The 17,068-nt window shown below is 32.7% G+C and overlaps 2 protein-coding genes and 1 long non-coding RNA gene across 5 annotated transcripts in view; 1 reads left to right on the forward strand and 2 right to left on the reverse strand.

Moving 5' to 3' along the window:
• Positions 1-17,068, reverse strand: part of nox5 (NADPH oxidase, EF-hand calcium binding domain 5) — a 175,010-nt gene that overhangs the window by 69,544 nt on the left and 88,398 nt on the right. The window lies entirely within an intron of this gene.
• Positions 1-17,068, reverse strand: part of camk1db (calcium/calmodulin-dependent protein kinase 1Db) — a 40,440-nt gene that overhangs the window by 6,455 nt on the left and 16,917 nt on the right. For all 3 annotated transcript variants that reach the window (XR_015525857.1, NM_001080658.3, NM_001135043.3), the window contains exons 2-8: positions 14,470-14,601; positions 7,632-7,706; positions 5,250-5,388; positions 4,893-5,022; positions 3,190-3,265; positions 3,001-3,113; positions 562-640 (exon numbers count right to left, since the gene is read on the reverse strand). Coding sequence is in view for 2 of the 3 variants with exons in the window: in NM_001080658.3 (NP_001074127.2) it covers positions 562-640; positions 3,001-3,113; positions 3,190-3,265; positions 4,893-5,022; positions 5,250-5,388; positions 7,632-7,706; positions 14,470-14,601 (744 nt within the window). In the remaining variant the exon portion in view is untranslated. The remainder of the gene's footprint in view (positions 1-561; positions 641-3,000; positions 3,114-3,189; positions 3,266-4,892; positions 5,023-5,249; positions 5,389-7,631; positions 7,707-14,469; positions 14,602-17,068) is intronic.
• The window catches only part of LOC147830790 (uncharacterized), an 11,984-nt gene continuing 9,277 nt past the window's right edge, over positions 14,362-17,068 (forward strand). Inside the window, exon 1 of the long non-coding RNA XR_015526207.1 lies at positions 14,362-14,626. This is a non-coding gene — a long non-coding RNA (uncharacterized LOC147830790). The remainder of the gene's footprint in view (positions 14,627-17,068) is intronic.

Consider the following 17,068-nt stretch of genomic DNA (forward strand, 5'->3'; position numbering starts at 1 on the left):
TTTTTGTTATTAATGGTAATAGTAATAAAAGCAATAATGACTGGAGAAATAATTTCATTTAAAACCACATACAACAAGAAAGCAGTTATTTAAAATTATGATAAATATTTAATAAATGCTGCCTTGATGAACAGAATAATTTACTTTAAAAAAAAACTGACCCCAATCTTTTGACCGGTAGTGCACATCTTTGAGTTTCAGATTTGGATTATTTTTAATAGAGTTGGTATACATGTTTATACCATGATACGTAAATACTTTTGATAGTATTATAGTTTTATTTTCATGGTAGTTAATTATATATCAATTGTCAGAATAACAGATGGTTTACTTTGTTCAGGGTTATTTTATCAAAATTTTGCTTTGAAAATTTTTACAGTACCTCTGATAACATTTTTTTCTTCCAGAGAAGGTATTATGTGCTTTATTTTGGCTAGAATAAAAGCAGTTTTTAATTTTTAAAAGCCATTATTATTAGCTTTTATTATTATTGTATTATTATTATTATTATTATTATTATTATGCCTTTAAACAATGTTTGTCCAATCTATTTCTGCTCACCACGGATGCCGAAGAGCCTCATCACACGTGAACCTCTTTTCCGGATCTTTCTGCATCAGGTTATTAATGAAGTCTTTCGCTGTAAAACAACACAAATGTGCAAAATGAAAAAGAAGGGGAAAAAAAGCGCTGAATCGGTTACACAAGGGCGCAGATCTAATTGTGAAAAAATGACACCCTCCTACACTTTCCCCAGACACCAGAGAACAGCTTGTGGTGTGGGTGTCGATTTGTTTTATTTTTTTCTCAGCGCCAGATAATGCTTTTCTGCTGATGATTTATATATGGCTGCAAAACCTCAGTGTTACTTTTGAACAGCCCTTATTAAAGTGTTGCTACTGGGAGGGGGGAAGACTAAGTCGTGACTGGCAGTAACAAGCAAACATAAGAAACTAAACGATGGGGTTCCAGTGGGTGAAAGAGATAAATAGAGAGGTCGGTGTCATTTTCTACAATATTCAGCACAAAATCAAAGCATGAAGTTGGAATGAATGTATATAAGCATTTATGACATAGTATATTTCGAAAAGTTGAAAATTCTGTCATCATTAAGGATACTGATGTCAAGCACAACCTGTAGGCATTTTTTTTGTTTATGTAAACAGTTGAAGTCAGAATTCAAGGGTTCACACTTAGCTGATGATCAATAAAGCATAATAGGTATGCTGTCCCGGGAGAGAGCCCTGAGCTCATAATATCCTCGAGCCCGGGGCTCCCTCCCGTGTGAAGGGCGAGAGGGGAGTTCAAGCTCAGGTAGGTCTCGAAAACTCCCCTGCTTGTCGTCGTGTGAGAAGTGTAAACTATGGCTATCATAGGTGATAATTTGGATTAGTCGATTGGCTATGGTGTATGCCTTTGGATGGTGGGAGGAAACCTGGGAACCCGGGGGAAATCTACATGAACAAGGGTAGAACATGCAAACTCCAGATTTTCTCCAGACACTTCTATACAGCTTAAAGGGACATATAAAGGCTTTACTAGGTTAATTAAGTTAACTAGGCAGGTTAGGGTAATTAGGCAAGTTATTGTATAACGATGGTTTGTTCTGTAGTTTATCGAGAAAAAATATAGCTTAAAGGGGCTAATAATTTTGCCCTTGAAATGGTGTTTAAAAAATTTAAAACAGCTTTTATTCTAGCCGAAAATAAAACAAATAAGACTTTCTCCAGAAGAAAAAATATTATCAGACATACTGTGAACATTTCCTTGCTCTGTTAAACATCATTTGGGAAATTAAAAAAAAAGAAGAAAAAAAATTGAAGGGGGCTAATAATTCTGACTTCGACTGTGTGTGTGTGTGTGTGTGTGTTATATATATATATATATATATATATATATATATATATATATATATATATATATATATATATATATATATATATATATATATATATATATATATATATATATATAAACATGTTCTCAAATATATGCATACATGTGTGTATTTATATATACATAATAAATATACACAATTTTTTTATTTTGGATGCGATTAAACACATTTTTTAATATAAATGTTTTTAATCATTTAAAAAAAAATAATTAAAGAGAACAATTTAAAAAACTTGATTTGAAATATTTCATAGCTTTTGATCAAAAGTAACGAAACACAAAGTTTTTTCTGATTATTAAATGTCTTTTGTTTTATTTATTCATCAACCAATCCAGCACAGACTAAGAGGCTGATCATGAATTATTAATGTGAAATGAAAAGATCTAAAACTGGAAGCTCTCAAAGTTCCACATAAGCAAGTGGTTAAAATAACATTGTATAAATTTGGTACAAAACTTTCAGTGTAAATACATGTATGGGGCATCATGGTGGCGCAGTGGGTAGCACAATCACCTCACAGCAAGAAGGTCACTGGTTCGAGCCCTGGCTGGGTCAGCTGGCATTTTTGTGTGGTTTTTGCATGTTCACCTCTTGTTGGCGTGTGTTTCCTCCGGGTGCGCTGTTTTCCCCCACAGTCCAAAGACATGCAGTATAGGTGAATTAAATAAGCTAAATTGGCCATAGTTTGTGTGTGTGTGTGTGTGTGTGTGTGTGTGTGTGTGTGTGTGTGTGTGTGTGTGAATGAGAGTGTGTGGGTGTTTCCGAGTGTTGAGTTGTGGCTGGAACGGTATCTGCTGCGTAAAACATATGCTGGATAAGTTGGTGGTGCATTACCCTGTGGCGACCCCTGATTACTAAAAGGACTAAGCCGAATAGAAAATGAATGAATAAAATACATTTACTGTATTGTAACACCCCTAAAATACTATGGAACTCAAAAATAGGCTGATTATCAACATTCTTCAAACCATCTTATTTTGTATTTAGCAGAAAATCTAAATATACACAAGTTTGAAATGATGACAGAATTTTTTTTTTTAGTGTGTGTGTGTGTGTGTGTGAGAGCAATCTTTTCACCACGATATATGATGAGTCACCCTCACCTGAATCAGAAATATCATCCCAGTACGGCGAATCAAACTCATATTCTGCCTTCAGTATTTGCTCAAACAGTTTCGAGTCATTCTCATCGTAAAACGGAGGGTATCCACATAACCTGGGGAGACAGAGGATGTAGTTTTGTATCCTTAAGATGTGTAAAATGATTGAAAAAAAAGGATAAAAATACTTACAAGATGTAAGCAATAACTCCAATGGACCAGCAGTCCACAGCTTTGCTGTAAGGCTTTTGTGCTAGTACTTCTGGAGCTACAGTATTAAAATAGAGACAAAAAGTCATGAAATAAAGGGTTAATAAAGGAAAGTTCACACACAAAATATCTGACCATCATTTACTCACATAAATATATATAAACATCCATGTGGAAATTTGATTTATGGCCATAATTGAATACATATATAAAATTATATCTAATAAATTTGAACATACAAGTGCATTTTTTAAATTCCAATGGTCAAAAAAATATGTAAATAATCTTTTTTTTTGCATATTTATAAATAAATGTTGGATATATGACATGCATTTTTTATTTATGTGAAATCCAAACATGAACCTGTATGTCATACAAGTAATTTACATACATGTAATTGCCATACATTCGATTTCTATAGCGGTGTAGATGAACAAATATTTAATAATAAGTGTTTTTTATTTAACTATTTTTTTATTTGATTTCATTTAAAATCTATTTTAACCACTTTATTGTCCTTTTGGCAGAAAATGTGGATAGAAATGTTTAGTTTCCACCACAAAAAAATAAATAAAATTCAAACATGGAAATAAGAGCACACAGATTTGACACAAAGAGAGTAAATTAATAGGTTTGGTCTGATTATGTTAAAGAATTGCAGATATTTACCCTAATAATCACTGGCAAATTAGTTTCTGTTATTTAAAAACGGTTTAATCATCTTGAATACTCTAACTTTTTGTAAGCATGGACTGAAAATAATGTTTTTCATGAAAATTGGACCACCACTCAAATAGAGGTTAAACAAAATCTGTATTTATGACCATTTTAAAGGGAATTGTCTTCCATTAGATCTATTAGTTTTTGTTTACCATTACTACCATTTTCTTTCTTTTCATATCCTCTTTATTTTAATTTAGTTTGCAGCTTTTATATTCACATTGGTTTTGAACAATGACAGCCTGTGACGTGCTCCCTATATTGTTCACAGATACTCTGAATATTCGCTCTGAAATAGCATGTAGCTTAGAAGTGTAGGGATGGTACAGTATGGACTAATGACAGCCTAAAGAAATCTCCAGTAACACAAAATAGATGCTAGATTTGTCGCTAGTTGCGTTTTTGAAAATTGAAAAAAAAAGCCACTAAATTGGCAACACTCCTTTCTTTTTTTGGCTTTGCAAGGCAGGGGAGGGACAGTTTTTAAAATATGGTATGCTAACTGGTAAGCATTGTGGCAGATCACCTACTGCACCTTTAACTACTGTAGGTTAACTAAGCAAGTTGGGATAATTAGACAAATCATTGTATAACCATGGTTTGTTCTGCAGACAATCGAAAAATAAACAGCTTAAAGGGGCTAATAATTTTGACCTTGAAATGATTTAAATTTTTTTTTTAAATGCTTTCATTCTATCTGAAATAAAAACAAATAAGACTTTCTCCGGAAGAAAAAATATCATAGAAAATACTGTGAATATTTCCTTGCTCTGTTAAACATCATTTGGGAAGTATTTGAAAAAGAACAAAACATTCACAGGAGGTTTTTAATTTTGACTTCAATTGCATATTCATCTCAGTGCATACAATTATGCAAGGAAAAAAACAAACAAGTAAATAAAATGACTACTATTTTCAGATTTAGTAAAGACTCATACTGTTATTTAACGCTTCTTTAGCCTTACCCACATATCCCGGCGTCCCGCAGGCTGTTGACATGATGTCGTTGGCTGCACCCTCCATCTTGGACAGGCCAAAATCACTTATCATAATCTTGGACTCCTCATGTGGGTTGAAATACAGCAGATTCTCCGGCTGTCAGGAGATGAGAGAGAAAGGGCATGATTAGGTTATAAAGTCACTGAGCGTTATTTACACCGAACGTCTTGTTTCCGCTGTGGTGAAAGTGAATGATCACGATGCGGTGACCTTTCACGTCTCCTGCTTCAGCCTCACTTATAAACTGCATATGATGACACTGTATATCTCAGTGTTATTGATTTGTTTTGTTGTGAAGGAAATCAGTCAGGGGAAATCATCACCTTCAGGTCTCGGTGGACAATCCCGAGCGAGTGCAGGTAATTTACAGCATCTAGAACTTGTTTGATTAACGCACTGGCGTCCTGCTCCGTGTAAAAGCCCCTCTCCACGATGCGATCAAACAGCTCGCCGCCTGACACTCTGGAAAATACAGAAAAGACATAATTACACAGACAAATACATTACACAATAAATAGCATCTTAAACATACTACTGTTTCAAGCACAGTATGTCATTTTAAGGGGTGTGTATTCACAACAAATAAATATGCAGTTTGATGATGCAGTGACTGAGTGTGGAGTCATGGGAGTTGTAGTCTTCATTACATGTTACAGGACTCCTGCAGAAATCATGTTCATGGATGAGCTAAAGTATTCAACACTTAATATCACTTATTATCATGGTAGTATGAAGCAGAAGAAGACAGTCTACCACTTCTGGTTCTGCTCGTGATCATGTGGAGATGCAGCAGCACTGTTTTAGCAGACTAAATACAGTTTAGGTTCTTAAGTTATAATGCTGCTACTTGAAGTTTAATAACGCACAGTTTGTTCAATCTTGGGGTTTCCCTGTTTTCTATGAAACCAAACAAGAAAATGAATTAAACTTAATTTCTCTGGATTTTGAAACATTTGGGATAATGCAGGTACATAAGTCAGCAATAGAAGACTGTTTAATTGGTTTATGGGTATTTTAAAGAGCAAAAACCCAAACCAAAACATCCCAAAAATACAAACAAAAACCAAACCAAGCAAAATCAATACTAAAAAAAAACAAACAAACAAAAGAAACAAAAAGCCAAACCAATCAAAACAAAACCAACCAATAAACCAATAACCAACAACCAAATTGCAACAAATAACTAGCCAAAGCGATTAAAGACAAAGCAAAAAAACAAGCAAAAAACCCAAACCAAGCAAAATTAAACAAAACAAAAAGCTAAAAAGATAAACAAACAAATAAAATCCAAAACAAATCTAACAAAATCAAAACAAAAAAAGCAAAAAAAGAATGTCAAAGAAACAAAAAGCTGAATCAATCAAAACACAGCCAAACAAAAGATTAACAAATAACTAGCCAAAGCAATCAAAGACAAAGCCAAAAAATAAATAAAACAAAAAAGAAAAACAAAAAAATACAAAACCAAAACAACCAAAATAAAGACAAACCAAATCAAAACAGCAAATATGCATGACAAACAAACAAAGTCAACTCAATCAAAACAAATCCAAACCAAAAAACAACAAATAACTAGCCAAAGCAATCAAAGACAAATAAAAAGCAAACAAAAAAGCCAAACCAATTAAAATAAGATCAACCAAAATTAAAACAAATCAAAAGAAAAAAGCAGAAGAAAAAAGAATGACAAACAAACAAAAAGCTGAATCAATCAAAACAAAGCCGAACAACAGAACAACAAATAACTAGGCAAAACAATCAAAGAGAAACAAAAAAACAAACAAAAACACCAAACCAACCAAAAAAAAAAAAAAAAGAAAAGAAGAAAAAAACAAAAAACAAATACAAAACCAAAACAAAGCCAAACAAAATCAAACCAAATCAAAACAGAAGAGCAAAAAAAAAAAAAGAATGACAAACAAATCAATCAAAACAAAGCCAAACCAAAGAACAACCAATAACTAACCAAACCAAAGACAAACAAAAAAAACCACACCAAGCAAAATAAGATCAAACTAAATTAAAACTAAATAAAAGAAAAACAAACAAACAAAAAGTCCAACCAAAACAATTAAAACAAAGCCAAACCAAATACCAAAACAATCCAATACAAAAAAAAAAAAACAATCAAGCAAAACAGCTACATCAAATCAAATCAAATAAACCAAAGTAAAAAGCCAATCTAAAACAAACCATAACCAACTGAAAAGCCAACCCAGATTTACCAAATCAAACAAAACCAAATAAAAACCTAAATGCCTAAACTAAACCAAACAAAACTATGAAACAAAACCCTCAATAATCAAATCTGGCTTCAAAACAGCTCAAAATTCGAAACCAAACAAAAATGTGTAAAAGCTTTTGCGATAAGCAAAGGAGATTGCAGAAATCATCCGATGTTAAGTTCAACAAAATGATTTCAAACAGCAGCAGCAGGCTAGGGCAAATCTCAGAATGAGATCTGGCTCATTTTCAAGTCATTAGTCGGATGTTTCACAGGATGTTGAACTGGAATGCGAATCGAAAAGACAGGAAGAGGAATTTCTGGATGCCAACTCAAAACGCTCATCAGTCACACACAACAGATTTTAGGTGTTTTAAGAGTTTTAAACATTTTTAGGTGTTTTAAATTTCCGGTTTTAAATCACATTGTTCGACTCCATGTTAAAGACCCATTAACTAAACAACAAACAGATTCTACTCACAGTTGCATAATTAGATATAAATGACTGGGGCTCTCGTAAATGTCTTCCAGGGCCACGATGTTCTCATGCTTGATCCTGAAAAGAACAGACAAAATATTTGATCAATTATAATGAAGCGGAGACGCACTTGAGTGGATTATGAAGGCTTTGTTTTGGATGGCTGATGTTTGGTCCTATAAAACATTCCCAAACACACTGAGCTGATATACTGAGATATTCTGTTTATGCTGTGGATGAAAAATAACAGCCTTTGACATATTCAATTATTTATAATTTATAATTATTTATTTTTATATTGCTTATAAGCTGCCAAACTAACAAAGATTTATCAATTTAAGCAGTCTTTACACTCCAGTCTTCAGTGGCACGTCTTCAGAAATCATCTAATTTTCTGCTCAAAATTCTGTTTAAATTCTGGCTGTATATACATCAGAGGTCGCGTTAACCGTATATTTTTGCGTTCGATTCCGCACAGGCAAGCACAGTTCAGGTCGACGCAGGAGGAAGATTAAGGCAGACAGGAGTTTTTGTTCATTTGTTGAATAAATAAATAATTAATTTAGCCTATATTTGGGGTGGCCAACCCTATTCCTGGAGAGCCACTTTCCTGCAGATTTTAGTTGCAACCCATATCAAACACACCTGCCTGTAATTATGACGTGGGCTGCGTCCGAAACCGCCTACTACTCAGTAGGTACTGCATTTGAATTTAAACGTAATTTTTAGCCGTTAGAAAAGTTTGTTCTATACAGTATGAATGTGAAAAGTATGAATGGAATTCGAATGTACTATATCCGACAAATTGGTCATGGTCACGTGACCTACCTGCATCAATTGCGTTGCTTTACTCCTATTCATGAATTTGCTTGCGGGGCATCATGGGATAGCGCAGCATGCATGGCATGCTCACTCTAGAATCTCGCCGGAAGTAGTAAGTCATCCGGGTACTTCTCGCATTCTGATTTTCGAATTCTATGAATTCGGACATACTACTCGGCTCGCATACTGATTTTAGCATACAATATATAGTATGGAAGTATGCGATTTCGGACGCAGCCGTGGTGTTCAGGTCCTAATTAATTGGTTCAGGTGTGTTTGATATGGGTAGCAACTGAAATATGCAGAAAGGTGGCTCTCCAGGAACAGGGTTGGCCCTTCTGGCTTATATGCTCGTCGTGCAAGTTCATAATTAAAATATGAATAAAAAAAGAGATCAGAAAGTCATCAAATTAAATAACGTTCAATAATAAATTATGACGGAAATTTAACAAGCCTCTCCGTCAAAATGACGGACAATGAGAAAGTCTAACGGGACCTCTGATATGTATAAAAATGTATTAACATTAACATTACAATATTATATATTTTTATACATAGTTCTGTCTGGTTCTCGAATCTGATCTGAAATATTGCAGCTGTTGGACAACATAATGTACTTTTGAGGCTTTTTTAGGTGAGAATGTATTTGTTTCGATTGCAAATATGCAGTTTATTCATAAGGATAGTGCCTTTTTAAAATATTTATAATTTCTCGCGTTGGCAGCCATAAGCCTGTCTTACTGAGCAAAGCAAAGACGGTTGACGTTCTGCCACAAGATGGCAACAAAGACCGCATAATAAGGAGAGAAAAACACAGCATAAACTTCAAACCACAGCTGATAAAATCAATATAAAAGAGGTAAGTGAGTTTCTAAGTCAATCTCTCTTTTTTGTATGTTGTAGTGCTGTATTAATACTAAGGTAATCTGGTAGTGTTTGCTTTGCTCTGGCTTTTTTCTGGGTTAATTATTGTGATATCTCGATTGCAACAGAGAAATACTGGGGAATACCTCTAGACTGATGCCGTTCAGCCTTATAATCTTAAAACGTGAGCAAAATCACCTGTTTTGTTATCACTTTAGATATTACGCTAGAGAATCATTCTAATACTAGCTTTAAAGTGGCGTTGATGAATTAGAAACAGTTTCTGCTGTACTGACGTCAGCTGCAGATGTGAATGAACGGCGGAAGAAAGTACTTCCTTGTACAAAAGGATTTGAGTCTCTGTGTTAGATTTCCTTTTTTATATACACGATTATGCTGCCGAACTGTTGTATAAATGCAATATCACACTCGTAGCAGTGCAATATGGCTGTATATAGTCACTGGTGGGGTTATATATATATATATATATATATATATATATATATATATATATATATATATATTCATATATATATATATATATATATATATATATATATATATATATATATATATATATATATATATATATATATATATAGTTTTGATTTGAAATTTTTAAGTATTAAGTTCTAATATATATATATAGTTCTATATATATATAGCGCATATACAGTATGATTGAACTCTTTCAAAATAAATATAGAAATAAATGTTAAAACAGTGCTGTGGACCAAAATCGGACAGCAGCATAAACTAATAAATACAAGACCAAGTAAAAAGTATAAATAAATAAATACAAAATCAATACAATTTAACATATAATAATAATATAAATGCTTTATTAATACAAGCATAATATGCAATTTAATAAAAGCTAGTGTTTGGACAGCCTACAAATGGACAGAAGAGTCATTTCAATTTTAAATTTTAAGCTATATAAAATATTAAATAGTAAAACAAATAATTAATAAAATAAAAACAGCACATTTTAGATACCCGCAAAGGGACAGAAGCATAAAAAAATACACAGAAAAAATCTATACAATTAAATAAATAATAAAAATATTATCGTTTTATTAATACAAGCATAATAGTTTGGACAGCCCACAAAGAGCCAGAAGCATTATTTTATTTGATTTTATTTATAATTTTTAAAGTCATATTAAATATTAAATAATAAAACAAATATACAATAAAATTAAAACGGTACAGTATTAGATACCAGCAATGAAACAGAAGCATAAAATTATACAAAAAATAAAATAAAATTAAATAAATAGTAAAAAATATTATTGTTGTTATTATTGTTTTATTATTATGTTGTTATCATAATTGTTTTAATAATTCAAGCATAATTTACTGAACAATTTAATGAATAGTGTTTGGACAGCCTAGAAAAGAGACAGAAGCATCGTTTTATTTTATTTTTATTTTTTTAACTATTTAAAATATTAAATAATAATAAATAATAATTTTAATTTAATAATAAATGAGTTGATAATAACATTTAAAAATGATCAAAATGAAAACAGTTTTAGATACCCACAAAGCGACAGAGGCCTAAATTTATACAAAAATCAATAAAACTGAATATACAATGAAAATATTATTGTTTTAGATGTTCTACAAAGGGTCACAAGTGTAATAATGAGTCAATAAGCAATGCTTTGGACAGCCTACAAAGAGACAGAAGCATAAAATAAAACCTAAAACAACATCGTAACTGTAAAGCCTCTAAGCAAACCTTTCTGGATCATAACATTTTAAAGACTCTTTGCTTTGGCTTTACTCTGGTGTGTGTTTAAACTTTGGCGATATCTCTTTCTGAACAGTGTCTTATATTGTTCTACCTGCTGCGTCTTGAATCCAGTGGCGGTGTTATAACTCGCCAACGTTTTGCCTTTCTTTTTTTTTCACCCTGACAACAGCAGACCTGCGCTCGGCCTCAGCGTGCGTGAATAGCGAGGTCTGCAGCGGAGGCCACATGAATCATCTGTACGGCCTTTAAAACACTCGCCAGGCTTTGACAGAGACAGGTAGGAGGCAGCGAGAAGGAGAACAACTCAAAACTCCCACTAACAGCTGCCTTTCAACTCACGGGAAACATGCGATGGGTGCCGGGTATGTTGTATTTTAAGGCTAGGCACCGCAGGCTAAAACACTGCTTTCCTGGCATCTGTCAATTTTGAGATTTTGAGCTTCTTGGATTTTCAAGAAGTGTTAGTTCAGGCTAATGTAAAAAACAAAAAAACAAACAAAAAAAAAACAGCCAAAACACACCGTTAAGGGTTTCTTTTGTTACACTTGATCAATTTGTGTGGGTAGATTTCAATTATGGTGCATATTTTTAAAGGCCGTTTTCTGAAAATGAGTCATAAATCTCTTGCATAACGCACATAGATGTAATATATGCAAATTACATATATGATATACAAGCTCATATTTAGATTTTACATATTTAAAATATCATATATGCAACATATATTTCGAAAAAGGGCAACTTTCATATATTTTTTTCCAGCTATTGGAATTACAAATATGTATTAAATATCTATATTTCACAATATCTGTATGCATAATATATTTGGCATATATATATATATATATATATATATATATATATATATATATATATATATATATATATATATATATATATATATATATATATATATATATACATACACCAAATATATTATGCATATAGATATTGTGCAAATTAATATGTGTAAATGTACTGTACATTTGCGCATGTGTAATATATATATATATATATATATATATATATATATATATATATATATATATATATATATAATAGTTCTGTCTGGTTTTTGAATCTGATTGGTTGAAAGCCGTGCGATATTCTGTCAGTAACAGCACTCGTACAACCTCTTCACCCTTCACCCTTGTGTATTACTCCGCCCAGACTTTACAATTTGACTGTAAACAACTGTACAAATATTGCTCCTTTTGGGCAACAATATGTACTTTTGAGGCTTTTTAGTTGAGAATGTAGTTGTTTACATTGCAACTATGCAGTTTATTTATAAGGATAATGTCTATTTTAAAATATTTATAATTTCTGAGAGACCGCACATCAGTGGCCATCAGCCTGTCATACTGAGCAAAGATGGTGACAGAGATCACAAAATAAGCCCTTAGAGGAGGAAAAAACAGCATAATTTTAAAGTACAGCTGATAAAAACATTATTAGCAAAGTGGGAGAGAGAGGGAAAGGGACAGGAAATGTCCTTGCGCCGGGATTCGAACTCGGGATGCCCTGAAGAGCTCCTGCACCATATGTCAATGCCCTAACCACTAGGCTAATGTGCTGACTGATGATATCACCGCAAACACAACAGCAATCTGGTACTTATAGCATTGCTTTTTTCGGGGTTAATTATTGTGATTTCCTGATTGCAACAGAGAAATACTGTAGATTGTAATAGACTGTAATACTGTAGCCTAGGGAGATATCTCTGTAGATTGATGACATTTCATGCCGTTCAGTCTTATAATCTTAAAATGTGAGCAAAATCAGCTGTTTTACCATCACTTTAGACATTACGCTAGAGAATCATTCAAAAACTAGCTCTAAAGTGGCGTTGGTGAATTAGTAACGGTTTCTGCTGTTCTGACATGAGCTGCAGATGTAAAGGAATGGCAGAGAAATGTAGTTCGTAATACAAAATCGTTTTTGGACTCTCCGGGTTGAATTTTCTTTTTATATACACGATTATGTTGTCGACCTGTTGTATAAATGCAATATCACATGAGTAGCAGTGCAATATGGCTGTATATAGTCACTAGGGGGATGCTAAGGCACTTGGCCTGGGGCCTCGCACACATCCCACCAATGCCGATATACAGCCACATCACTCTGATTTTCGTGTGATATTGCTTATATATAATTTTTTTGGAGTTGTTGTTGTTAAATATATAGGTTCTGATCTTTATTTTGATATTTAATATGCTCAGCTATTTATAGAAGAAAATATTTGTGGCCGTCAAATAAAAACCTTTGAATCTAATGTGTGTACAAAAAGAAACCAGAATTGTGAAGCTGATATCCTCAAATGTTACAATTTTGGTATGCAAATTTGTCTTATATTCAATGAAACGCCTTATTTGCATATTTAAACTACAGCTGTTTTGCATAAAAAAGTTTGCAGTTCTTAATGTAAACAAGTAACAGAGGAAGTATGGTCATAAGTAAGACTGGACGATTAATCGTAAAGAAAGCAATACCCAAATTTATAACCTATAACCAATATTATTTCCCCAACTCGTTAAGTTGTTTGTTACTCACTGAAGCGAAGCAGGGATGAGCCTGGTTAGTACCTGGATGGAAGACCACATGTGAAAACTAGGTTGCTGTTGGAAGTGGTGTTAGTGAGGCCAGAAGTGGTGCTCAGCCTGCAGCCTGTGTGAGTCCTAATGCCCCAGTATAGTGAAGGAAAAGCTATACTGTCAGTGAGAGATAAACAGAGGACCTGACTCTCTGTGCACATTAAAAATCCTCGAAAGTGTAGGGGTGTAATTCCGGTGTCCTGGCCAAATTCCCTCCATCGTCCTTTACCCATCATGCACTCCCATGATTTGGCTCCATCACTGTTTCCACCCCAGCTGATGTGTGAAACTGACGCTGTAGTCCTGTGGCCACCGTTGCATCATCCAAATGGATGCTGCACACTGGTGATGGTATAAAGACCCCCCTTCCCTCTTGATTATGAAGCGCTTTGAGTGTATGGCCCAATAACCACATTCAATTGTTTATACTTTCTCTTTTTAAAAAGTATTGTTGTGTTAAAATACTTTTTATAGTTCAGCACAGTATAAATGTGAGAGGGGGGAAAAGTAAGTCAATAATTACATTGAAAATAAAAAATTCCTTCAATGATTGAAATTAATGTAAAGTGTTCAATTAATCGAGGTGGTTGTCATTTTATCAGCCTTATTCATAAGTATTCATTTTTATTTAGTTGTTTTTTCAGTCAGGGACAGGCAGGAGTGATGGGCGAGAGGAACAGCTGCGACTCCTACTAACAGCAGCTTTTGAACTTTAGCATTTTCCTGGGTCGCTGGGGAAAGTCGTGTAAAGCATGTAATGACTGTCAGGTTTGTTATTTGAAGCTTTTAGAAGACTTACTTCCTCAGCACTGCAATCTCGTTTTCTATTCCGCTTTCTTTTCCTCTTAGTGCTTTTTTGGGGATGCATTTGACGGCGTACATGTCTCCCGTGGCCTTCTCCTGGGCCAGGACCACCTCTGAAAACGCCCCGCTGAGAAGAGCAGAGAAACAAAAAGGTGAGATGTAAAAAAAAAATAGTGCCTGGAGATTCTTGGAGGACAGAGATAATTCACTGTATGGTGCTTAAAAGCGTACACTGGGATTCAGCTGAAAGAAACCACTTTGAATCTATTAGTGCTGTCAAACGAATAATCAGGATTAATTGCATCCAAAATAATGTTTGTATTTACATAACGTGTGTATAATCACTGTGTATAAATATTGTGTTTATTTAAATAAAACATATGTAAAATACAAAGAAATACAAAACCGAAATATTTATGTATTTATATATAACTTGTATTACATATAAATATTTATTTTAGAAATATAAATAAGCATTTTTTTAATATATATTTATACACGGGGTCTCAAAAAAAAACAAACGAACAAACAATAATATATCATACAAAAATAAGACTGCTTATCGTACTACATGAATAAGAATGACTAAATTTCATACATGAATAACAGAGCAATCTTTGCATTAATAAAGATTTATTTATTATTATTATTATTTATTTATTTGAATGTGTTTACTTTCCTTGGCGATGACGTAATGATGACGTATTTATTTTTAGCTGTGTACTAATGCACTAATGCACATATGGCCCACTGATAATCATGATTATGATTTTTCACAGAATCGAGCAGCCCTAAAAACTGCAAAAACCTCTAAGTGCCGTCTGAAATTTCCATCAAAAATGAACATTTTTCTTTGCCTCCTTTGTTTATGTTGAGATATTACACTTTAAAGACAAGGAAAAGGACTTCTTTGCCATAAAATTAATATTACTGAACATACACACAGGAGCCCGATAAAAAGAGCAAAATTTTAGATGGCATTTAGAGATTTTTTGCATCTAAACTCTTCATACGGTACATATACAATATATATATTTATATATATATATATATATTTATATATATATATATATATATATATATATATATATATATATATATATATATATATATATATATATATATATATATATATATAAACCGCTTGTTTATTTTTTCCCCAATCTCTGTTTAACGGAGGGAAGATTTTTTTCAACACATTTCTAAACATAATAATTTTATGTTAATTTAAATAATAATTTTATTTCATAACTCATTTCTAATAACTGATTGATTTTATCTTTACCATGATGACTGTAAATAATATTTTACTAGATATTTTTCAAGACACTTCTATACAGCTTAAAGCAGGGGTGTCCAAACTTTTTGGGCCGAGGGCCAGATGCAAAAAGACAAACGTTGTCGCGGGCCAAATTTTACATACATCACACAGACACGTATATATATATATATATATATATATATATATATATATATATATATATATAAATACAGTTGAAGTCAGAATTGTTAGCCCCCCTAAATTATTAGCCCCCGTTTATTTTTTCCCCAATTTCTGTTTAACGGAGAGAAGATTTTTTTTCCACACATTTCTAAACATATTAGTTTTAGTAACTCATTTCTAATAACTGATTTATTTTATCTTTGCCATGATGACAGTAAATAATATTTGACTAGATATTTTTAAGACACTTCAATACAGCTTAAAGTGACATTTAAAGGCTTAACTAGGTTAATCAAGTTAACTAGTTAAGTTAAGGTAATTAGGCAAGTTATTTTATAACAATGGTTTGTTCTGAAGACTTAAAGGGCTAATAATTTTGACCTTAAAATGGTTCATAAAAAAATTTTAACCGCTTTTTATTCAAGCCGAAATAAAACAAAAGTCTTTCTCCATAAGAGAAAATATTATCAGACATACGGTAAAAATGTCCTTGCTCTGTTAAACATCATTTGGGAAATATTTAAAAAAGAAGAAATAAATCAAAGAGGGGCTAATAATTCAGACTTCAACTGTGTGTAGATAGATAGATAGATAGATAGATAGATAGATAGATAGATAGATAGATAGATAGATAGATAGATAGATAGATAGATAGATAGATAGATAGATAGATAGATAGATAGATAGATAGATAGATAGATAGATAGATAGATAGATAGATAGATAGATAGATAGATAGATAGATAGATAGATCATAACAAGAACTGCTGCTTAATTGAATGCATGTAATAGCGACACCCGGTGGTTATTTATTGAATTACGTTCATTTTTGTATAGCGGGCCAGATTCTATTGATATTTATAAAAAGCCTCGCGGGCCGCCACAAAACTGATTGCGGGCCGCAGATGGCCCGCGGGCCGTAGTTTGGACACGCCTGGCTTAAAGTGACATTTAAAGGGTTAACTAGGTTAATTAAGTTAACTAGACAGGTTAGAGGAATAAGGTAAGTTATTGTATAACAGTGATATAGTTCTGTAGATTATCGAGAAAAAATATAGCTTAAAAGGGCTAATAATTTTGTCCCTAAAATGGTTCATAAAAAATGCAAAACTGCTTTTATTCTAGTCGAAATAAAACAAATAAGACTTTA

Source organism: Danio rerio, chromosome 25, assembly GCF_052040795.2.
Source record: "Danio rerio strain M-AB ecotype USA chromosome 25, GRCz13ab, whole genome shotgun sequence".
NCBI classification, from domain to species: Eukaryota; Metazoa; Chordata; class Actinopteri; order Cypriniformes; family Danionidae; genus Danio; species Danio rerio.